Source organism: Bactrocera dorsalis, chromosome 1 (genome assembly GCF_023373825.1).
Source record: "Bactrocera dorsalis isolate Fly_Bdor chromosome 1, ASM2337382v1, whole genome shotgun sequence".
Taxonomy (NCBI): domain Eukaryota; kingdom Metazoa; phylum Arthropoda; class Insecta; order Diptera; family Tephritidae; genus Bactrocera; species Bactrocera dorsalis.
Window position 1 is genome coordinate 99592635 of NC_064303.1, and position 24098 is coordinate 99616732.

General features: G+C 38.7%; 2 protein-coding genes across 19 annotated transcripts in view; both read left to right on the forward strand.

The window, feature by feature from the left end:
- Nucleotides 1-333: 333 nt before the first annotated feature.
- LOC105227812 (ral GTPase-activating protein subunit beta) lies at nt 334-14948 on the forward strand. Of its 18 annotated transcripts, none has more exons than XM_019990873.3 (18): nt 334-835; nt 908-1127; nt 1363-1392; nt 1463-1861; nt 1922-2182; nt 2699-3319; nt 5208-5312; nt 5462-5602; nt 5658-6201; nt 7412-7626; nt 8049-8303; nt 8528-8668; nt 10806-10823; nt 11351-11980; nt 12949-13632; nt 13696-14235; nt 14310-14565; nt 14640-14948. In XM_019990873.3, exons 1-18 carry the CDS (start codon nt 644-646, stop codon nt 14752-14754), a joined length of 5367 nt encoding a protein of 1788 aa, XP_019846432.2. In that variant the 5' UTR covers nt 334-643; the 3' UTR covers nt 14755-14948. The 18 variants fall into 18 exon arrangements, with proteins under 18 accessions (XP_019846432.2, XP_011205633.2, XP_011205632.2 ...); XM_011207331.4 differs by having other exon boundaries at nt 11405-11980; XM_011207330.4 differs by lacking the exon at nt 10806-10823.
- Nucleotides 14949-15136: 188 nt separating this feature from the next.
- Nucleotides 15137-24098, forward strand: part of LOC105227822 (cadherin-related tumor suppressor) — a 357862-nt gene continuing 348900 nt past the window's right edge. Inside the window, exon 1 of the mRNA XM_029550888.2 lies at nt 15137-15273. The gene's annotated coding sequence lies outside the window, so the exon portion shown is untranslated. The remainder of the gene's footprint in view (nt 15274-24098) is intronic.

A 24098-nucleotide genomic window follows, 5' to 3' on the forward strand; every position in this document is an offset into this window, starting at 1 on the left:
AATTTCACAATTTCTCTTAACAGTTCGGGTAAAAAATATGTATATACTTTGCTCGAATAAGTACTCGTATGTTTCAATAAAACTATATTTTATACGCAATATTTTTGTTTTATATAAATTCATTTATACGTGAATGCATCTCTTTATTCACATTTATAAGTTGTAAAATTTTTATCAGACTCAAGAGCTAGTTAAAATTTTGACATTTGGGTTCATAACTTGAAGTGTGAAAATTTTACTTTTAACCCTCAGAATTTACATTTTGCTAACATTTGGCACACAGCCTTATTATTATGAAAAAAATTTAATAATTTATTTGCTGCAATCTGGCAACATAACTGTTGACGTATAAAAAATATTTTGCTCTAGCCAATCTGATGTAAAATTACTAATAAAATAAAATATAAATACTTTAAAACGTTTCTTTTTTAACTTAAAAGCTTTTTAATAACGTAAACATGTCGCTGGAATAGACAAGTTCCCAAAGTCGCATACTTTACAAAGTAACTGAGAATGTCTGCTTGATTTGTTGACGTAGTTTTTCGTGAAAATTTGTAGCTGCTCTCAATAGCTGCGCCCATTTGGTTTATTTCCAATATTTTGGTTTTTGTACCAATACAATAAATACAAAAACATAAATAATATGTATTCCGAATGGGTTTCACTTTCTTCACAAATCTCGGCCGATAGCTGTGCAGCGCAGTCTTGCAGTGTACTCAATAAATTCCCTGCCTCCGCAGGCCGTGAAGTAACAGTGTCAGTTGTACGTCAGTTAGCAAGTAATTTGGGAATTACTCAAAATGCTGAGCCGAGCCATTTAGTACGCGATGAAGAGGTAGTGTAAAATATTTGCAAACTATGTGTTTTGTTTTATGAATTCTATTCCACGATTTTTTGTTTCCTGTAGGTTAACTGGTGTATGGATGTAATCTGTTTTGGTCTGTCACTACCATTGCAAGAACATGAGACCATAAAAGATTGCGTAAATGTTTACTGCGAATGGCTGACAGCTTTGCACCCACAGCCACGAATAAGTGTGCCAAAGCCCATATGCGAGGATGCAAACATGTACTGCAGGAAGATCGTCAGCCACTTTCATAACTTGTTTGTGCCACGCCAGGGGGAAAGTATGTTTAAATCTTGTGCAAAATTAATTAAATGCTAAGGATTATTAGTAGATAGTAATAATTAATTGCATGATACACTTGAAGAAATATGCATTTTTAGAACGAAATTCTCAACTTTTAAAAATGAAACATTAGGTTGTCGCTTTGTATATAGTACTAGTAATTTTTACTTTTCAAATACTTACTCAATACATAATTGTGCACATTATAAAACTGCTTTACCTTCCCTTTCAAGTCTTGCCATTTATATATCAAAATACGCTTGGTAGGTGCTCGATCTAATTGCTAAATACTTTGTTTGAAACACTATTGAACTGCGATTATTTTAATTCAAGGTGCTGATACCATTAATCGTCAAGCAGTGCTATGCCACCGGGTCCTACGTACACTTCAGCAAACGGCACAAATCTCACAAACAATGGATCGGAAAACATGGGAAGCATTACTGCTCTTCTTGCTGGCCATCAATGAAGTACTGCTAGCGCCACCCACAGTCAAAGATGATGTTGGCGATCAACTATGCGAAAGGGTGTTATCTGTGCTCTTCGAAGTTTGGCTCTTAGCATGCGTGCGTTGTTTTCCTTCACCTTCATTGTGGAAAACACTGCAAGAGTCATGTGCCATGTGGCGTCATCGCATGACTTTGATTGATCAATGGAATCGCGTTAATCTCGCTTTAACTGCACGTCTGCTGGAATTTACATATGGTCCTGCCTTCCCAGAACTAAAAATATGTATGTACTTTATAGAAAAACTATATTGAAAATTATAAATTAATATTTATTTATTTTTAGCTGAAGAAGATGCACAGCTAATACCTGCAGACATGACTAATGACTGTGTGGCGCAGACTTGGTATCGTTTGTTGCGCACAATTGGCAATCCAACAGCATTATGCTCGCCTCATGTTATCAGCAAATCATCGCATTTTATGCAGTGGGCCCTCACGCATGACAAAGGTGCTGAAACTTATCAGCATCCGTGTTTGCAGGCGCTGCCACAAATATTTCTGAAAGCAATCAAAGGCATTTCCAATCAAGTTGACGCATTTCTGGGTAAGCAATTAACTGTAATAATCAAGCGACGCGCAATTTACAAAAGTGAGGTTAGCTGAATGTGTTTCGAATTAGAATTTAGTAAATAGCTTAAAATGTTCGCCTCATATTTGGCATTTTGTTAAATACGCTATTTAAATTCGTAGCTGAAACATCTGTCATTCAAAAATGCCAGTTTTATGAAGAACTCGAATATTTTCATATTTTTTAATGCTGTGGAACTGTCTGTAAAAATTTGTATGCACTCGGCTCTTATATAAAGTTAAGGTCTTATAAATTAGAAATAAATTTTTTGTTTTTAAATAAGTATTGTAGTTTTTAAGTCACTTATATTTTTGGTCTAAATTATGTTATAGAAACTTTCAAAAATCTTCTATATCGTATTGATTCCAACCGTTAGAAGTTAAGCGTCGCTTTAGATATCCTTCTTAATCTCTATAATCTCTTTATAACTTCTGTCAATGTTTTCCAAACAAAAAAATGCTATTAACCGCGTCTGATGCGCAAACACCATAGGCATTTATCGACCACCGCCGCATCAAGCGGAAGACGCAATCACAAATTTACTTGATATTCGCCTCTCACTCAACGAGGCGACCGCCTCTTCGGTCACCGCGGGTATTCATAGTTTTTTCCATCACGGCAGTAATAGCGCACTAAACTCGAGCGGTGGCGGCGCACCTACCGTTGCCACAAACAATGCACAACAACAACAGCACCACCATCATCATCACTATCATCCGCACTTGCATTTGCATGGTGCTGGGCAATTTCTGCGCGACAACTTCATCAGCGGTTCGGCCAGCTCAGCACTGAACGCCATTATGGGTCATCATGGCAGTGCGTCAACACCAGCGAGTGCTGGTGCTCATACTGGTACTGGAAGCGGCAGTGCAACGGGCAATACCAGCGGTAGTGGCAGCCAATCGGCTGGTGTTGTCGGTTCGATAACATTCGGTACGCCGTTGAATGCCGTTACCACTACCACATCGGCATCATCGTCGGCTGTAGATGGTGCACAACAAAGCGCGCCGTTGCCATATTCACCCACACCACCGTTGCAACGACGTTTGGCGAAGAGCTTTAGCGTGGCACCAGCACTGGGCAACAACAACGTTAATGTAACGCAACAAAAGGGTGCGCGAGTCTTGAGTCTTGCTATTAGACTGCGTGTTTTTTATCAGTTTTTTAAGCGCACAATTCACTTGCTTGCTGTACTCACTACATTGGTTATTGATTTAGTGCCTAATTCTGGCTTATTTTATGATTTTCATATGTTCAATAATAATTTAACTTTTCACAGCAAAGTTAATTTTAATAAGTTACTTGTTTGCTAAAGTGCCATAATATCCTTCACAAATAAGAAAGTTTCCATGCAAGAACTTTATTTTAATCGGTCGGTTTGAAAGGCAGCTATAAGCTATAGTGAAGCGATTTCCACAATTTCTATGGAGCATTGTCTTTGATAATAATTTATGCCAAATTTCTTGAAGATATCTGATCAAATAAAAAAGTTTTCCATACATAAACTTGTTTTCGAACGTTCAGTTTGTATGGCAGCTTTATGCTATAGTGACGCGATTTTCATAATTTATATGGAATTTGTAGCATTGTTTTGGACAATAATTCATGCCAAATTTCGTGAAGATATTCGGTCAAATAAAAAAGTTTTCTATACATAAATCTGTTTTCGAACATTCAGTTTGTATGGCAGCTATATGCTATAGTGACTCGATTTCCTCAATTTCTATGGAATTTGTAGCATTGTCTTGCATAATAATTTATGCCAAATTTCTTGAAGATATCTGATCAAATAAAAAAGTTTTCTATACATAAACTTGTTTTCGAACGTTAAGTTTGTATGGCTGATATATGCTATAGTGACTCGATTTCCTCAGTTTTTATGGAATTTGTAGCATTGTCTTGGATAATAATTCATGCCAAATTTCTTGAAGATATCTGATCAAATAAAAAAGTTTTCCATACATAAACTTGTTTTCGAACATTCAGTTTGTATGAACGCTATATGCTATTGTGGTTCGATCTATATAATATGTTGGGAGTTTGTAGTAATTTATTGGACAATAATTCATGTCAAATTTCGTGTAGATATCTGATCAAACAAAAAAGTTTCTCATACAAGCACTTGATTTCGTTCGTTCTTGCAAATCTTTTAAGCGCTTTCTTCCGTCACTTTCACATAAAAAGTCTTTAAATATTCAAATGTGCTTCAAATGTTAAAAATTATGTTGGATAAAGACTTTGCTGTATTAAGTTAATGACTTACGGCATTCCTTAGTTAATCAATTGCATGATTCGTATGTTCAACCAGTTAGTAGAAAACCAAATGTATTCCTTCATTATAAGTTATAAATGACTTGTTAGAACATCAATTAATTATATATTTAAAATTTTATTTGTTTACACATACCTCTCCAGCCAAGTCTTGCTGCATTTTAGTAGTTTTTTACTCTCCACTTTTTTAAATTTTATTTGTAGTAGGTTTGTAGGTACATAAGTTTTGTTTTTTGTTATATATTTAATAAATATATGTGTATGTATATATTATAATTCCTTTTGTACTTATTGGAATTAGTTTCTTTAAGTTTTTTGTTGTATAATTTTTAATTATAATTTTTTTAGCGTGTGTTGTAACTAAGCCAGTGTGCTGTATATAACCGCTATAGCAGCCGTTGCACCACCAGTCACTTGTAAATAAATATTTTCGAATTATTGAAATTTTTACATCTCCAGAGTTAGTTTCATGTACATAATATCATCAGGTTTACGCCCACCATATTTTGTTTTAATTTTTTATCTCTCTTAGCAACTTATCATATTTTGTTGTAATTGCTTATATATTTTACAACTACAAAAGCAATTTACTTTTATGTGTGCCTGTGTCTTGTTTGTATGTATGTATGTGTAAACATATTGTTGTTGCAATTGCTGTGCCTAACACTTCCCAATAATTTTCTGTATGATATCTATATTTTTGTTTTTGTTGTCACCGCACACACTTTAGGCTTGAGCAAAGCCGCGCTTATCGGCATAACCGGTGCACGTTTGTCCACAACGCAAGCACCACTCACACCCACGTCTGGTCCGCCATCCTCTAATAGCCTAACATGTAAGTTTAACGGCAATTTTTTCCCCCACTACAATTACAAAAACAACAAAATAATATCCTTAAAACGCTTGTTTAAAATTTACAACAACAACACTATATTCATTAAATAATCCAGACATAAATAATTGTCTGCTTTTCTATTTGTTTAGCGCTGCCTTCGCTGGGCTTCGAAAATCGCCCCCCTCTGGCTGTTGCGCGGCCCAAATGCAACAGCATTTTGCACTTATTCGGCGAATGGCTCTTCGAGGCGGCGCACATTGGTGGCGATGCTTGGTTTATGAACACAAAGAGTAAGTTATATTCACCTATGCTGTTAACCATTATATAAATGTTCGTCTATTTTAGAACAAGCTACCGAGGCCAGCAAACGTCCGTCGTCTATGATCATGGAGAATCGTAAGGGCAGTATTTCGCTGTCACAACCGAATTCGTTGAATGATCCGAACAGCTTGCCGCCCTCGTTGACCATCGATAAGTATGAGTCGGGACGTGCGGAGGCTATAGGCACGTTGTGTAAGATATTTTGCGCTAAAAAGACTGGTGAGGAAATACTCCCCGTCTATTTGGCGCGTTTCTATATGGCGTTGCAGCAGTGCTTGAAAATAACCGAAGCTAAAGAGTGTGACGAAACATTGGCGAGCATTTTGTTGAACTCATCTGATCTATTTCGGCTTGATTTGAATGGCGTGCAAGTGCTATTGCCCGGTTTTATAAGCGCCCTGGAGATTGTTTTGCCAGATAAGGATTTGAAGATTAAAACTCAGGCAATGCATTTCAACAAAACCGAGCTGCGACGCGCATCGATTAATATATTGCTTTCAATTCTTACCTTACCGTTGCACTTTCAAACGCTACCCATACGCGATTTAACGAATGAGTCGACGGAACGGTGAGTGTTTAGAGTTAATTATACCCACAACGGCGTATATTAGGTTTGATACGAAGTTTGTAGCACACAGCAGACAACGTCAGAGACACTAAAATATATATACATACATAAGTGAATGGCTTGACGAGCTGTGTCAATTTAGCCCTGCCCGTCGGTCCTTCCGTTTATCTGTATATACGCGAACTAGTTCCTCAGTTTTTGATATATCGGTCTGAAATTTTGTACATGTCCTTTTCTTTTCAAGAAGCTGCTCATTTATCGGAACTGCCGATATCGGTCGGCTATAACATATAGCTGTCATACAAAGTGACAATCGAAAATAAGTGCTTGTATGGAAAACTTTTTTATTTAGCAAGATATCTTTACAAAATTTGGCATAATTTACTCTCCCAAGTAACTCTACAAGCTCCGCATAAATTGTTCAGATCGGACTACAATAGCATATAGCTGCCTTATAAACAAAGCGATCAAAATCATGTCTTTATATAGAAAACTTTTTTATTTGGCAACTTATTTTCACGAAATTTAACATGAATTAGTGTTTGAAGAAACTCTACAAATTACCACAGAAATTCTTCAAATCAAACCATTATGGTACATTGCCGCCATACAAACTTAACGATCAAATTTATGCCCTTGTATGGAAAACTTTAACATTTGAAAATATATCTTTAAAAAAATTGGCATGGATTATTCTCCAAAGCAACTCGACAATCTCCGCAGAAATTGTTCCTATCGGGCCACTATAGTATATAGCTGCCATACAAAGTCAACGATCAAGATCCAGTTTTGTATGGAAAACTTTCTAATTTGAGAATATATCTTTACAAAATTTACCATAGATTATTGTCACAGACAACTCTACAAGCTCCGCATAAATGGTTCAGATCGGACCACTGTAGCATATAGCTGCCATACAAGCTAATCTTTCAAAATTCTGTTCTTGTATGGAAAACTTTTTAATTTGAGAAGATATCTTTACAAAGTTTAGCATAGATTATTGTTACAGGCAACTCTACAATCTCCGCAGAATTTCTTCAGATAGGACCACTATAGCATATAGCTAACATACAAAGACAACGATCAAAATCCAGTTTCGTATGGAAAACTTTTTAATTTAAAGACTTATCTTTATAAAATTTTGCCTGGATTATTGTTACAATCAACTCTACAATATCTCTAAATTTTTTTTTTATATCTTTCTTTTCAGCGTCATTTCTTTCATACAACTAAAGCCCCGCTTAATCAATATACTGATGAATGCCTTGCAAGTCGAAACTGATGCTCAGAACACGCACATGCTACTTGGCGGCCTGCTGCTGACTGTGCAGGATGCGGTCACCTTTGAGGAAACGGAATTGGTTGGCACCGAGCATTTGCATGCCGCCTCACCCACGCCGTGCGATACGAATCTACTGAGTTCGGGTATGGCGAAAATCGTAGTAAAACAATTATTTTGTGCACAGACAGCTCTTGATATACATTTTGTATTATTTCATACTATGATTTTTTATTCTATCATTTGTGTAAATATGCATCATATTGCCTGGCTTATACGGCACATTATTCGTAAATTAAACGTCAGTCAACGACGCGCTGCCAGCGTTTAAATGTTTTCATATGCCATTTTCGAAATTTATAGTTATAGTTATATTTTTTTGTTTTTATTCATTTTGTTTTCTTTTCTTTTTTTATGTAAATGTGTGTGTGTATATGTGAAAAACATGAACAACGTTCCATTTACCATGTAAATACGTGCCACACTCCATCATATCAACCGCTCATAAACGTCACTGCAACACATATACCGACACACTCGACACTCCTCGACTCATGCGTGTGCACAGCTTGCTCAGAACGTTCCGCATCGATAGCCAGCGCGGGCAACTCAAGTTTAGGTGGTCACAGCAATGCCACCATTGGTGCAACGGGCGTTGTTGGTGGCGCTAGCGCGCCCTTGACAGCCGGTACGGGCGGTGCTGCTGTTGGCGGTGGTTACGCTGGACGTGATAACGTATCACAACACGATTTCCCCAGCCTTACCGTATCTGATGATTTCCCCATGGAGTTGCTACAAGAATTTGAGAGTGCTTCAGTTTATGGTAATTTTCCTTTTGCATTCGCCTTTTGATTTCCTTACCCAAAATATCTATTGCTCCAAATCTATTCTGTTACATTGTGTATTAACTGTTTTGCCTTATTTTAAATTGTTATTTATGATTGCTTTACCACGCTTGCCTAGTACCAATGTGTTTGTACTGTGTTAATTTGTCTCGAGTCGCAGATAAGCATATATTTCTCATGCATCTCTTATTTTTTTATGCAGATAATGCGCACGCCTTATTCGTACGCGCCACCTATTTGGTCTGTCATCGTTTGATTTCGTCGTGGAAAACCGATTTGAATGTTTCATTAGCCGCCTTGGAATTGCTCTCCGGCTTAGCACGTCTACACATACGCGACTCAGGTAAGCATGCGCAAATTTCACTCACTACTATGGTAATGGTATGAATTGGTTGTGGATTCAATTATTTAGCTGCGTCAACTGCTATTCTACATTTCATTCTTGGTTTATTCATTTATTGCCAATTTGTCTAGAATTATACGAAAATGTTTATGCATTGCAAATCGGTACCGAGTGTTGTGTTTGTATGCAATATTACTGGTTTACACTTCCACAAATAATTTTTTGGCAAGCTGTCATGTTAAAAAACTTTGACCAGTAAAAATATTGGGTATGTTCCGTTTATGTGAACGGGGCTTGTTGTGAACCTAATTATGGTGGGATTGAGTATAATTCTAAACAACTCGATGAACTCGAGAGGTTCAGTATCATTGTAAAAAATTTGTTTTGCATCACCTGCAATTTGCTTAAGTGATAATTTGCAATATTCGCCCAGACTGGCGCTCCATGCAAAATTATGGGTTGGAAAATCTAATTTAAAAAGCAAAATTCGGAATGCTTCTTTGCTTGTAATGAAAAAATTATTTCCAGTTTGTTTGTTGTTCGTGAATATAAGTAACGAAGCTATAATACCCTTCATAGGCGCATTTTTTATAACATAAAAGGGTATAAAAATATCCTTATATTGAGTTTGATCGCTCGGTTTGTATGGCAGTTATATGCTATAGTAGTCCGATTTGAACAATTTCTTCGAAAATTGTGGCAATGCCTTGGATAATGATCTACTCAAAAGTTCGTTAATATATTTTGTCAAATTAAAAAGTTTTCTATACAAAGGCTTGAGTTTGATTGCTCAATTTATATGACAGCTATATGCTATAGTGGTTCGATTTGGTTTTCTATACAAAGGCTTGAGTTTGATTGCTCAATTTATATGACAGCTATATGCTATAGTGGTTCGATCTGAACAATTTCTTCGGAGATTGTAGCAATCTGTTAGATAGCATGCTATGATAAATTTCGTGCAGATACCTTGGTAAATTAAAAAGTTTTCCATATAACGACTTGAGTTTGAGCGCTCAGTTTGTATGACAGCTATATGCTATAGTGGTTCGATTTGAACAATTTCTTCGGATATTGTAGCAATGCGTTAGATAGCTCCCTTTGATAAATTTCGTTAAGATACCATGTAAAATAAAAAAGTTTTCCATACAAAGACTTGAGTTTGAGTGCTCACTTTGTATGGTAGCTATATGTAATAGTTGTCCGATTAAGGTGGTTCTGACAAAAAAGCAGCATCTTAGTGAGAAAAGAACGTGTGCGAAATGTCAGAGCAATAACTCTAAAATGAAAAGACTAGTTTGTGTACAAACAGGCAGAGAAACAGAGACGTGGTTAAATCGACTCAGCTCGGCACAGTGCTCCTTTCTATATAAACCTTATAGGGTCTCCGACGTTTCGTTTTGAGTTTTGTAAATATCGTGGTAAACTTATATACCCTGTTTAGTGTATAAAATACCATTACTTATTTCAATTATAAATATTGCCATTTCATCTTTCAAAAACTTGGTTTTTGCACGCGGTTGCTTGCAGACTTTTAAAATATCTATTGTAAAAAAATAAAAATATCTACTGTAATATAAAAGCAGTACTCACCCCGCATTTTGGAATGCCATTATCTCTTCATCAGTAATACCGAATGCGCTGCCATTAGCCGATTCCGATGTTTTATTTTAGTTTCTACCCATACCATTAACATTACGAGTCTCATTGTGTGTATGTATGCGTGCATTGATGTAATTTACTGTTATTTATAGAATTCATTATATAACAGCGATATTTTCCCATAACTAAAAAAGTCACTAAATTGTTCCTAACTCATATGCTCATTACAAAAAAAAAGTTTTATATAATAAATCCAAAATTTTCTTCTCTTGTTTACTCTCTTTTTTTATTGCTAAAACTTTATACACTATAAATAAATTGAAACCGCCCACAATTAATGATCACACACGCCCCTTTTCACTTGTCCATTGCAAATATAAACACGAAAATCACATTTCTCTACACCCCCACCATATACAAATGCCCCTTTCATGTCCTTGTGTGTTGGATATTCCTTGTCATCCTCTTCAAAAAACATATGACTCTGTACATAACATTACTTGTAAACTGTATATACAACGCCGCCGCCGCGCAGCCAGGAAATTTACAACCGGTAATTAATGGCATTTCTATATTTACTAACAACACTTTCGTTCTTTCTCTCTGTTTCTTTCTCTCATTTTCATACAAATCACACATACATACCTTTTTTCTGATTTCTTGTATTTTCCTTTGCGTTCTGTTGCAATCAACACTTTTCCTTCACACACACACACATATGTACATACACAAATGCATTTATAACTGCTATTTGTATATTTTATTTGAAAAAAAAAAAATATTTTTTATTAACGGGCGAAACGGGTTAATTGAACAAAACATTTTTCATGTTTTTCTTTGTACATTTTCTTCATCAAATCAATCAATATACAATAATACTCGCACACTTACAACAAAAAAAATCAAAATCAACTCAATAAATTGAAAAACAAAAATATTGAATCGATTGTAAAATAAATGAAAATTGCAACAAAAAAAATTGAAAAAAAAAACAAAATCGTTTTCAAAATCAAAACTCAAAAATCAAACTTCAAACAATTCGAACTCAATCAAAACCAAAATCAATTCAAACTCACGTAGAATCCTTAGTTAAAATTGAAGAACCAAGTCAAAATTTAACTATAATATCCACAGACGCGTTAGAATGTAAGCGAGCGGTGAAATGGATCTGCGATTATATTTGTTATCAGTGCTCGCGTCCGCCACCAGCGCATAGCAAAGATTTGCACAGCACCATTGTGGCGGCCTTCCAATGCACCTCGGCTTGGTTGATGCAGCATCCGTACTTGTTGCAGGACAAGGATTGCCTACAAACGGTGTTGGAGGTAGTTGAGCTGGGCATATCGGGCACCAAGAGTGTCGGTAAAAGTGGTGACATACCGAAATTCAAGGACGAGAAGGAACTAAAGCCCGCCTCGATGCGTGTGCGTGATGCTGCCGAAAGTTTGCTTACAATCATACTCGAACAAGTCGGTTACTTCCCCGGTGAATGTGGTCCGGAGTCGATATCATCGTTGCTGGATGAGGTTGCGCTGATGAAGCACTGTAATTCAATGCCTGATAGTGGCGCTGGTAGCGTTGGTGGCACGTCCATAACAACCGAGCAGGCCATAGCGAAGTTCAAGTATTTCGTCACAGAGAATTCCACGATATTGGCGCTTTTGGAGGAGCCGCTTGGCAACGCTGAAGATCCACAGCCGACGGTGACACGTGAGTTGATAGTTATTAGGTTTAGACTACGAGGCTTGTGACTTGAGTAAATGCTCGACCACCGGCTAGGGGTAAATATGTAAATACAAGCTTTAGAAAGCTCTTGGAAGCTCTAAGCACTAAATTATTGTAATATTATATTTTTTAATTTTTTTTATATTATTTTTATTTTTATTTTATTTTATTAATTTTTTTTATTGTATTTAATTTTTTATTTTATTTTATTATTTTTTAATTTTTATTATTTTATTTTTTTTTTTAATTTTATTATTTTATTTGATTTTATTTTTTTTATTTTGTTTTTATTTTTTCTATTTTATTTTTCTTTCTTTATTAACATTTTTTTTTTTAATTTTTAATTATTTTTTTAATTTTTTATTTTTATTTTTATTATTTATTTATTTTTTTTTATTTTATTGTATTATTTTATTTCTTTTTTTATTTTATTATTTTATTTCTTTTTTTTTTGATAAAATTTTTTTTATTTTATGATTGTTTTTATTTAAGTGTCCTTAATTATTGTTATATTTAATTTTTATTTTTTTAATTTTTTTAAATTTTTTTATCGTATTTTTATCTTATTTTTAATTTTTTTTTAATTGTATTTTTTGTTTTTTAAATTTTTTTTCTTTTTTTATTAAATTTTTTTTTCATTTAATTTTTTTATAATTAATTTTTTTTTAATTTTTTATTTTATTTATTTATTTTGTTTTATTTTTTTTTATTTTTTTTTATTTTATTTTTTTTTATATTTTATTTTTAATTTTTATTTTATTTATTTTTATTTAATTTTTATTTTTTTATTTAATTTTTATTTTTTTATTTAATTTTATTTTTTTTTTAATTTTTTATTTTATTATTATTTTTTATTATTATTTGTATTTTTATTTAAGTGCACCATATATTTAAAAAAATGTGAAAAAATCAACCTTTTTCAAATAAAAATTTAATTTCTCTTGCTCCACAAGTGCTTATACGCGGTCCCTTCGGTCGTCACGCTTGGACTATGCAATTGCGTCACTTGCCACGCAGCAAATCGGGCACGAAATATCACGCTGTCAATCCTGGCCGACCCATACCGATGAATGACACGCCGCAGCGCATCGAATTCGATCAGAAATTCTTTCCCGACGGTGTCGAAAAGGTGACACCCTGTGTTGCCGATTACTCCATACCGACGCTGGAACAAATCCGCGAGCAATATGGCGCCGACAACATACGCCAGTTGGAGACTATGATTGAGAATCAAAGTATTGACGAGAAGTTGGCCTGGGCCGCAACCGATAACAGTGCGGATAGTCTTTCGCATGCGCAGGAGAGTGTGCCGCCTGCGGTCTGTCACGAATTCCAGGCAGCGCGTCTCTTTCTCTCACATTTCGGCTTTTTAACTTTCGAGGAACGCAATCCGAACAATCCGTCGGAGTCGTTGGGCGCGCCGGCACAACGACCGCTCATCGTGCTCGATACGAAGCGTAGTCAATTTGCGCAGGAACTGGGCATGCTGGATAAATTGAGCGCGCGCACCTATGACACCGTGCATGTGTTCTACGTTAAATCGGGACAGACAACGGCACAAGAGATTATCGGCAATATGAATGATGAGCATGTGCGCAGCCTAGATGCGCACTTCGGCAATATGCTGTTAACTTTAGGTAAGTCAAGTTGACGTAGATTTGAAAGTAATTATATGAACTTTTTAACCTCCCTTTCTTTAGGCTGGCCCGTAGACTTGGAGGAACACTCCGGCTGGACTGGTTTGGTCAGCACATCGTGGTCGCTTAAAAGCTCCAATCAACGCGATGGCGACAAGCAAGCGCATAATCGTGGCAACGCAGCCGCAGGCAACAATGCTGACTTGCGCTTCAATGGCGAATCGAAGGTGCTCTACTGGGCCGACGTTAGCTCGGAAATCGCATTCGTCGTACCAACCGAATGGAATATGCATTGTGAAACCGATGGCAGCTGCCTTTCGCTCTGTTCGTCGCACTCCTCGGGCGATAGCTTGCAATCGGCCGCATCGGCAGGCAATGTGTGGGCGCGCGCCACCGATGCGAACGCCGAAAATGCTAAAACACAGAAATCACGTAATCTCTCTTTGGAACTGGACACTAAAGGCGGCGCTGGCGCAAAGGAACCAGTGCCGCCGACGCGTCGCAAAACCAATGCTATGAAGCCGTCATTACAGGCGCAGCCGCCAGCCAAAATATTTCTAGTTTGGTTGGAGTCGTTTGAGGATCACTTGAACTTTCCAATCGGTAAGCGCATAATTTTGATACAATGAATCACATTTTCATTTCAAAGCATTAATCTGTATATATTTCTGTGTCAGATGACTTGCTGGCCTACACACGCACTGGCGAGGAGACGCAAACGCTGCAAGTGCCGCGCGCTAGCGACTGTCATGTTATATACCTACACGCCTTGCAGTCCGGCTTGTTGCGTGTGAAATTACAGGGGCCTACGGGACGTATGAGTTTCGCCACACCGCTGGTGGATGGCATGGTGCTGAGCCGTCGTGTGGTGGGCAATTTGGTGCGCCAGACTGCGCACAATATGGCCAAGCGTCGGCGCTTGGATAATGACAAGTGAGTTTATGTTAATATATCTAACAAACTCATGCTAACGGTACATTTTTACTCTTTTACTCTTCGTTAAAAAGCCACCAACCGCCTCACGTGCGCCGAAGACTCAAAGTACAGGACATTGTACAGAAATACAAAATGGATTTGAGTGAACCGGAATTGCTGGCACATCTCTTTAAAAGCGCCATCTAGGCGTGTGTCGATATACAATAGTATTAACCCAACATTCAATGTTAGCCTTCGATTTTTTTTCAATCAATTTTAATTTAAGCTTCACCTTTACTGACCACTGACTTGAACAATTGCAAGGTGAAGGGCTATTTATTAAGTGCACATACTACCATTAAGTATTTAACAACAACAACAAAATGTATTTTGAACGAAAATATGTAAGCTGTTTAATTGAACTCCGCCACGTTTAATATTACAAGCAACTAATGTAAACGCAATAAAATTAACAAATGTTTGCTCCACATGCAACACAAAACAAAGTAAAAACAAAAACAAAAACAAGCAAATCGGCAACAATCAACTCGCCTAAGGTTAGCAAGTATTACTGTAAGCAAAGCGCTTTAATTAAACGACAGTATACGATTTCCTGCACTACCGCGCTCATGCCGACCATTTATCACTTTGATAAATACGCGCTCCTGGCCACATAAATTCAATAACATGTACCTGCAAGCGAACGCGCAAACCGCGCTACGACCGGTAAGTATACGAGTATGTAGCCGTTAGCACTAGCACTCTAATTCAGACACATGTATGTGCGCGTACTTGCTCACAACACAGTACACGACGAGCGCTTGTGTAGTTGCGCTGCCGCTCATATTATCCTGAAGGCTTAAATTGTACGCATTTGTTGACTTTCACACGAAATTCAAATTCACATCAGTAAATGAATTAAAATGAAGAGAAAAAAAAAATATAAAAGATACGAAAAAAATGTTGACCGAAGCTTAATGCCCTTCATAGCTGCTTAAACAAATATTTATCTTGTTTTTCATCGTTGAGTTTTTATGACAGCTATATGTTATAGTGGTTCGATCTGAACAATTTCTCGGTATTTTGTAGAGTTTTCATAGGCAATAATCTATGCCGAATTTCATGAAGATATCTCATCGATGGAAAAGGCTTTCCATACAAGCACTTGATGCCAATCGGTCAGTTTGTATGATAGCTATATGCTATAGTGTTCCGATTTGAACAATTTCTGCGGATATTGTAGAGTTGCCTTCGACAGTAATTTGTGCCTAATTATGTAAAGATATCTTGTTAAATAAAAAAGTTTTTCATACAAGAGCTAAATTTTGAAAGATTAGTTTGTATGACAGCTATATGTTACAGTGGTCCGATCTGGACAATTTTCGCGGATGTTGTAGAGTTGCTTTGGAGAATAGTCCATGCCAAATTTAGTGAAGATATTTCGTCAAACGAAAAAGTTTTCCATACAAGAACTGAAATTTGAAAGATTAGTTGGTATGACAGCTATATGCTATAGTGGTCCGATTTGAATATTTTTTGCGGATATTGTACAGTTGCCTGTGACAATAATTTATGCTTAATTTTATATAGGTATCTTTATAAATAAAAAAGTTTTCCATACCAACACTTGATTTCGATCGTTCATTTTGTATGACAGCTATATGCTATAGTCATCCGATCTCAAAAATTTCTTCGGAGATTGCAGTATTAGGTTTAAAAATAACACATACCAAATTTCGTGGTTATATCTCGTCAAACGAAAAAGCTTCCGATACAAGCACTTCGTGGCAAACTTAATATACACTGTTGAGGGTATAAAAAGTGAGAAAAATGATAAGAAAAACTATGCTTAAGTTCTATGCCCAAACAAATGTACACTCCGCTGATTTCAATGGTGAGCAGCACACAGCATCACGCACATACACATGTAACCGCCATGGTCGTCGTGTCGCGCATTCAGCTAAGCCGTCTTGATGTGCTGTAATCTAATGCAAATCTGGCAAACGATTGCTACACTTCTTCAAACAAACATATGTACGATACGACGCTGGTTTGCTGCAAACACACGCTCCCGCTGCTGTGATAATTCCACACACCGCGTTTGTGGAGCGCGCGCGGGCGCACACAGCATCGCCGGCGTTGTTGCACTCACACCTTGAAGACCTGTTGTTGTTGTTGTCGTGCGCGTTGGTGCACGTTATGTGTGTTGTTAAATCAAACTGAGTAGTATTTAATAAATTAATTCCTGTTGTTGTCGTTTGCTGAGACAACTGAGACATCTATCACGCCGAGCGGCCGCCACCACCATCGTCACCATAGCCATTTGGCCCCAAACAACACACGCCACATCCGAACGAGTCGAGCCGCAGCAGTCGAAATGAGTATACGTGCCGCAATCGGAGACGTTTACGAATTGTGTGCGGCCAGTGAAGCGAAATTCGCGCATAACACCTACAAATAGTCAGCAAAACAATTTATAAAATAGTGTCAAGCGGCTGACGGCTGAACGGCTGGTGTGTGGAGACAGCCAAACGGCGGCGCAAGGGACGCATGCGCGGCGTTCCGTGCGAGCTGTCGCGCAACCGCGCAGGTACCCACGCCGCAGCACATAACATAATAATCCGCGTGGATTTCATGCAACACTTCCTTTCCCGTGTTTATTGGTCGCTGCGCTTAGCTTTGACAGTTTTTAGCGGCGTGTTTTCTGATTGGTTTATTCTTTGTTGTCTTGCTGCTGCTGCTGGCTGGCTCCCTGCTCGCTATGTCAAGGTTGTGGTGTTCAATTGAAGTTTTATTTTGCATTCCTTTTTGGTTGTGGTGTGCATAAAGCTACGTTCATTAATGTGGCATTGCAGAGGACATAAAAAGAGAAAAAGCTGAAATAAGGCGAGCTCGGCTCGGTTTGTACTGATCGTTTGTTTGTACTATGAACAGGGTATATTAAGTTTTCCACGGTGTTTGTATCACTCAAAAGGAAATGTTAGAGGTCTTATAAGGTATATATAGTATGTATATAAACGATAAGCGTGACGAGCTGAGTCGATTGTATATAAGCGAGTTAGTCCCTCAGTTTTGGAGATATCGAGTTGAAATTTGTGTCACGTCCTTTACTCCAAATAAAGTTACTCATTTGGAACCGCCTATTTTTTTTGCTGGTGACGGGGTGGAAAATGCCTTCCGCATCATCAGGCTGTCGTCACAGCAACGGTATGTGCGACTTGCAGATCACTAAAAACCTCCAACCTCTAAGGACCCCACCCTGGGACCACATTGCATTACTTCAGGATGGCGTTCCATTTTTCTCACTGAGAGATTTACATCTGTGCATCTGCGTCCAGGTCCAGATTTTTGCTGCGTAGTAAGATTACTTTACACTCCTGCATGATGCTGATTACATTGTCCGCGTTTATTGGGCCAACCAGGAACAGGAAACATCGTGGCCGTGCACATACCTCCGAGAGGTACGTGGGTGGGGCGAACTCGTTGTAGAAGAGGCGCAGTGAGCCCATTAATGGATGAATCGAAGCTCAAGGGGTAGCTTGGAGGAGGAGTTTTCTGTCGGAAGGTATGCATCCACTCTGATAGCAGAGCTGCTAAATAGACTTTTAGCTCGCTGACAGTGAGTTCTAAGTTAGTCTAAGTTAGTTAGGAGTACATGACTTCACTATCAGTAGCATCAAGCTACTTCCTATTAAACTTACCAGGGTGCTTTGCAACAGTAGAATCGTCGAAAGTTGTAAAGCTGATGAGCTTACAAGAAAAGACCCCCAAATTCCATCAAGTTGGGAACGAGCAAGGGTTTGCCTGTCTTCGTCCAGTCGTTCACTGGATCTATGGGGTTCGCGCGAGTTTCTCAAGCGGTAGTCAGCAACCAGAACTTTTAGTGTTGCAAAAACCTTGTGGTCCAAAGTGGATCTTAAAAGGTTTATTAAACTGCCAGCTCTTAGTAAGGTTCACATCGCCGCAATGATAGGCGTCCTAACTGTAAACGTTCCATTGGCATTCACCTGGTGAGGATAAAGATTTTCGAGGACGCTACATGTCAAAGTTGCAGTGAAGAAGATGAGGTGGAAACATCTAGACACTTTCTCCTACACTGTTCAGCTTTCGCCAGGCTGAGGTTGAAGCATCTTGGTTGCCACACTTTTTACGAATGCGTTTTGTCGCTATGCAACGCTCTTTTTGGTCCATACCTCGCAGTTCTGGGCATCACAATGGTCAGTCATCTCAAGCAGTCCAAGTGGGATTATTTGTGAGCTCACCAGTAATCAGCCTGTTTACTTAATCTAACCTTACTTATGGCAATTTCATAAATACTCAGTCCTTTTTCGATGTAAGCCGGGCAAGAGTACGCCATCTGGGTACCCCATCGGCTTTGCAGTTATCAGCAATTGCGCTATGCGCAGGCAACCAAATGGGTCTGATGATGAAGTACTTTGAAGTAGTATTGTCGCAGTGAATGCTCACCTCCCTGAAAGAGGTTGGACTTCATAGTAGGAGGTCTATCGCCACCTTACGAATACTCCATAGAAAATAACTGGCTTGAATACGGTTTCTTAGAGACAAAACAACACCTTTGATGAGAATTTCCATCTATTCCCTATAACTCCTCTGCAGCAATATAAGGCTAAGGCCTAGGCCTTCCTTCTTCTTTATTGGCGTAGACACCACTTACGCGTTATAGTCGAGTGTACAACAGCGCGCCAGTCGTTTTTCCTTTTCGCCGTTTAGCGCCAATTCGAGATTCCAAGTGTAGCCAGATCCTTCTCCACTTGGTCTTTCCAAAGGAGTGGAGGAGATCTTTATCTTATTCTGCTTTCCCGGTGGGTACTGCGTCGAATACTTTCATAGGTGGAGTGTTTTCGTCCATTCGGAAGACAGACCTAGTGAGCTTAGCCGCTGTCTCTTAATTCACTGAACTATGTCAATGTCGTCTTGTATCTCGAACAGCTCATCGTTCCATCGAATACGATACTTGCCGTTGCCAATGCGCAAAGGACCATAAATCACCGCAGAAACTTTCTCTCGAAAACTCGTAAAGTCGACGCATCAGCTGTTGTCATAGACCATGCCTCTGAACCATATAACAGGACGGGAATAATGAGTGGATGAGATGAGTAACCCCTCCTCAGGGTTGTGCGCTGGGTTTCGGAACCGCCACGTAAAAAACGCCCCCAATGAAAGTGAAACAACACTCTCGGATGAGAGATACCCCTTACTTACTCGCTCCTTAAGATTGGCCTTCATTAAACTTTTCTTTATCAAGCATAAGCCTTATATATTTCATCTTATTAAGAAGTTGAGGCCGTTAGCCTTCGAAAGTGAAGACAGACACGACTTATGGTCTTAGATCTTATAGAACATAAAACTATTTCAGATTTACTTGTGCTTACGGCAAATCCGCTTCTATTCGCCCAGTTGGATACCACGTTGCGGAAGCTTTCCGTTGGCTCATAGACGGTATTGAGAAATTTTCCATAAGAGCAATGTTGTCGGCGTAGGTCACCACCCAACAGCCTTCGCGGTCTTTTAGTAGATCATTTACCAGCAGGATCCAAAGCAGTAGGGAAAGTATCCCAGCCTGCAGGGTTTCTACGGCAGCTAGTATATCCTATAGTCTTCCGATATTGGGAGTTCTGACAAAAGAGTGGCGTATTGGGGAGAACAGGACGTCTGCAAAATTTCAATTCAATATCTCAAAAACTGGACAGACGGCGAATTTGGCTAAATCGATTCAGCTTGTCATCCTGATCATTTATAGATGTATATATACATTTAAGGGTATCCGACGTTTTCTGTTGGGTGTTACAATCTTTTCTTGTGTGTAAACGTAATATACCCTGTTTAGGGCATAAAAAAGATCTGTAAATCTCAAAAAAAAATATTGTTTTATTTCTTAGTAGCCTGACTCTTTGTGGGGTACTTGAGCTAATGCATTTTTTATATTGACAATTACTTTAAAGTACTTTAAGTTACATAGATGCATACATACATACGCGCCAGTATATTATACCCAATATATTTTCTGCTTCATTATCGCCAAATCAAATTTCGGCGCCCACATGTATCGTATCGTAGGTGTTTTTGACCGCTTGCAGACTTTACTATTACGACTGACAATAAGTATCGAATGTCATGTTACATAAAAAACATATGTAAATTGTGTTTACACATATATACTTAATGTCCGCGTACATATGTTTGTATGCATCAAGTGTCTCATTTGACCAATTGGCGGTGAGATATGTGATGTGTGGTCGTGTATATGTGCAATTACATCGATTTTGGCATTTGTAAATATTTTTATGTGTCTATCAGTCCGAATGGGCGGACATTTGTGCTGGAATTTCGCCATTTATTTACAACTTTTAAATTTTATTAGAACTCACATAGCGATCCAATGAGAGTGTTGCTAAAAATATATGCGGCTTTAAGACAATAAAAATGTAGAATGCGGCGTGTACTAAACAGTTATTTTTAGGCATTGGTTTGACGGTAGATGTCACTGTTGTATTATTTAAAAAAATAATTATATCAACTTGTAGGTCCACTCCAACCGTGACACTTAACGCCATCTTGCATATAGTGCCAGTGGATATCGTGAAAGGGTTGGCTGTGAAAGTTGCTATCAGACTCAGAGAATCTGGGTTCATAAAAGAACACGTGTCTGAACGCTCCATACTTTACATACTTTAATTTCAAACCGGATCACTTAGATCATGGAGTCGCCAAACCGAACTATGGTGGCTGTTTCTCTGCCCATACTATACCGGCGAGGGAGTAATGGGTGGGAAGAAGCCGTTGGAGGACAAGGGCTGTGAGCTTCTTTACGGATGGATCAAAGCTTGTGGCGAAGATTGGTCTAGAAGTTTACTGTCAGGAGCTCTTTATAAAATCCAGGTTCAGACTTTCAAAAAGTTGCAGAGTTTTCCAAGTCGAGGTTACAGCCTTTAGGGTAGCAGTAGATTTATTGCTCCGGAGTGCAGCTTCCTTTAGAGAAGTGACCATCCACTTTGATAGCATGGCGGTGAACTCATTAACAGTGCGTTTAGTGCATCGAGTGCCTTTGTGATAAGACTGCTATGGGTGCCAGGCCACAACGGAATCGCAGGAAATTGTAAAGCTGATGTGCTAGTGAGGAAAGGCACCCTAAAATCGCTGTCAGTAGAATGGGAGTCGGTGCTCCCGTATTCTCTTTTGATCTATTACTAGATAGCTGGGCTTTGCGGCAGCTTGGCCAACGCAGGGCCACCATCTGTACATGTGCTGTCGCAAAAGCCTTTTGGACCAAGATCGATCAAAAGAGGTTTAGCGATCCCAGTAAGGCTAGCCTCTGTCCTTAGTTGTGGGGCTTTTAACAGGCCATTGCCCTATTGGCGGCAATGTTGTAAGGCTGGGAATATTATCAGACGTCATCTATAGATGTTGTATGGAAGAAGATGAGGTGGAAACAACTCAACACTTCCTTCTTAACTGTCCCGCCTTTAGACATCCCACCGAACTGGCGAGAGTGGAAATTAAACTCCTGTGAAAATTTGAATTGGTGACTAAAAATTTTGCTAATTTATAAGTTCGAACACAGGAGTTCTTCATTTCTATGTCCTCACAAAGGACTACATATAGCAGTCCACGTGCGATCTTCTATTAGCCATCTGACCTAACCCTAACCTTACTTGTATTAATTTATTATTTTTAATGAGAATTTATTACTTAATATGCTGCAAAAAATTGTTTCATTATAATGTCAGTCAGCTGCAATCACAACAGACAGCCGAAGTGGAGGTCTTCCTCTTCCTCTTCTCCCCCCGGCTGATACTGCGCTGAATACTTTCAAAGCTCGAGTGTTTTCATCCCTTCGGACGACATGACCTAGCTAGCGTAGACACTGTCCTTAATTCGCTGAACTATGCCAATGTCGCCGTATAACTCGTACAGTTCATTGTTCGATCAAAAATCTTTCTCTCGAAAACTCGTAACGTCGACTCAACAGGTGTTGTCATGGCCATGCCTCTGCACCATTTAGCAGGATAGGAATAATGAGTGACTTATAGAGTTTATAGAGAACACACTTAAACTCCAATCGTTGGGCATACATTCGTCCGACCATATTTTACAAAGAAGCTGATGCATCCTCCTTATCAGTCCTTCGCCGCCAACGGAACGTGCGCTCCATCGTCATCGAGTGGGGAATCAGGTTCACCATCTCCTGCTGTTACGCTTTCACGCTGCCTCCATAATTTTAGTATGCTCTGAGTTGCTAGACCACTTTTGGGGGTTCTACAAGAGTATGCCCCGGTCTTGAAACTTTTTGTTAGTCGCCGCGTTTTTTCGAAGAATTTTCGAGCATTACCCCCGTCGGCCAATTTATGAAACTCTTCGTTTTTACACATTTCGGCCTCTCTCTTCTTTTGTTTGCAAAGCAGAAGTTTTCGTCCTGCAGGACGTCAACGCTTTGTGCGAAATTTAATACCAAAGAAACTTTATAACTATTTCTAATACTTCTTTCAGTCCCAACTGCGAAGCTCCTAGCTAAATAAGTTGAGTTCCTCCTGCTGAGGACAGCCTTAGCCCTCGACGCTCAAAAGCACAACGCCAATTGGCAGTGTGAAATTAACCACCTTGATAGGGTTCGAGACCCATCTAAAACCTTTGGCGAACTTTGGGTCGGGCACTGATTGCAATGCAACTGACAAAGTTTAAGTTCTTCCCGCACTCAGGTTTTAACCACAACCACCATGATACTCCCGAGGGGCTAGTCCACATTAGCAGGTTAGTGCGAACTCAACAGCTCCTATTCCCGTGGTACCTGAATTATTTCTCCGGTCCGACTTCGGAGCCGAAACTACTACCAGTGGACGTCCATCAGTCCAGCTAATCCGCATACCACCAAGATCCCCAATGTCCCTGTACATCGGATATTCTGAAATCGCATGCGCCCAGTCCTCTACCTCCACAAAATCAATCTGACCTATCAGATAGGAGAATGTCTAAGTGGATATAACATCCAATTTCACAATAAATCTGAATTGGGTTCCAGGCCGGTTAATTGTGAAAAAGATGGACTAACCAGAGCAGGCACCACCCTACAATTATATTCCGGAGAAGAGGGGAATGATTGGAACGTGGGTCGTACATGCTGAATATTAAAATTCAAAAGAAATGATATACGAATTTTAATAGGAGCGCTAACCTAGTCTAGTTGTTAGACATGCCAGAACTACTAAGAATACCATATATTGATTGTTGTAGAAGCTACCAAGAAGTAGAAGAAGAGGATACTATAAAAAATCGTCTATGCAAATGCAAAGCTTTGTCTAGGAAGACTACATCAGAAGCACGGGGCTCAGAGAGGACATAATAGAGTGAGGGGGTTTTAGGACCGTTGTTTTCAGAATGGACCTCCTAAGCGCTTAAGTCCGACGTTAGATAGCCACGTTACCCATCTATCTACAAAGACATTTGGCAGGCACGCTCTTTTCGAATTCTCTGTTTTGGAAGACAACAGGAGTGAAAAAAGTGCTCATTACTTCCTAACATGGATAGTTAATTAA

Bases quoted from the DNA above. Each gene is read 5' to 3' on its own strand.
- LOC105227812 (XM_019990873.3), top strand. From the start codon at position 644: ATGTATTCCGAATGGGTTTCACTTTCTTCACAAATCTCGGCCGATAGC. The intron at 1,862-1,921 runs GTATGTACTTTA...ATTTATTTTTAG, and splicing joins CTTCCCAGAACTAAAAATAT to CTGAAGAAGATGCACAGCTA. The intron at 14,236-14,309 runs GTAAGCGCATAA...TTTCTGTGTCAG, and splicing joins TCACTTGAACTTTCCAATCG to ATGACTTGCTGGCCTACACA.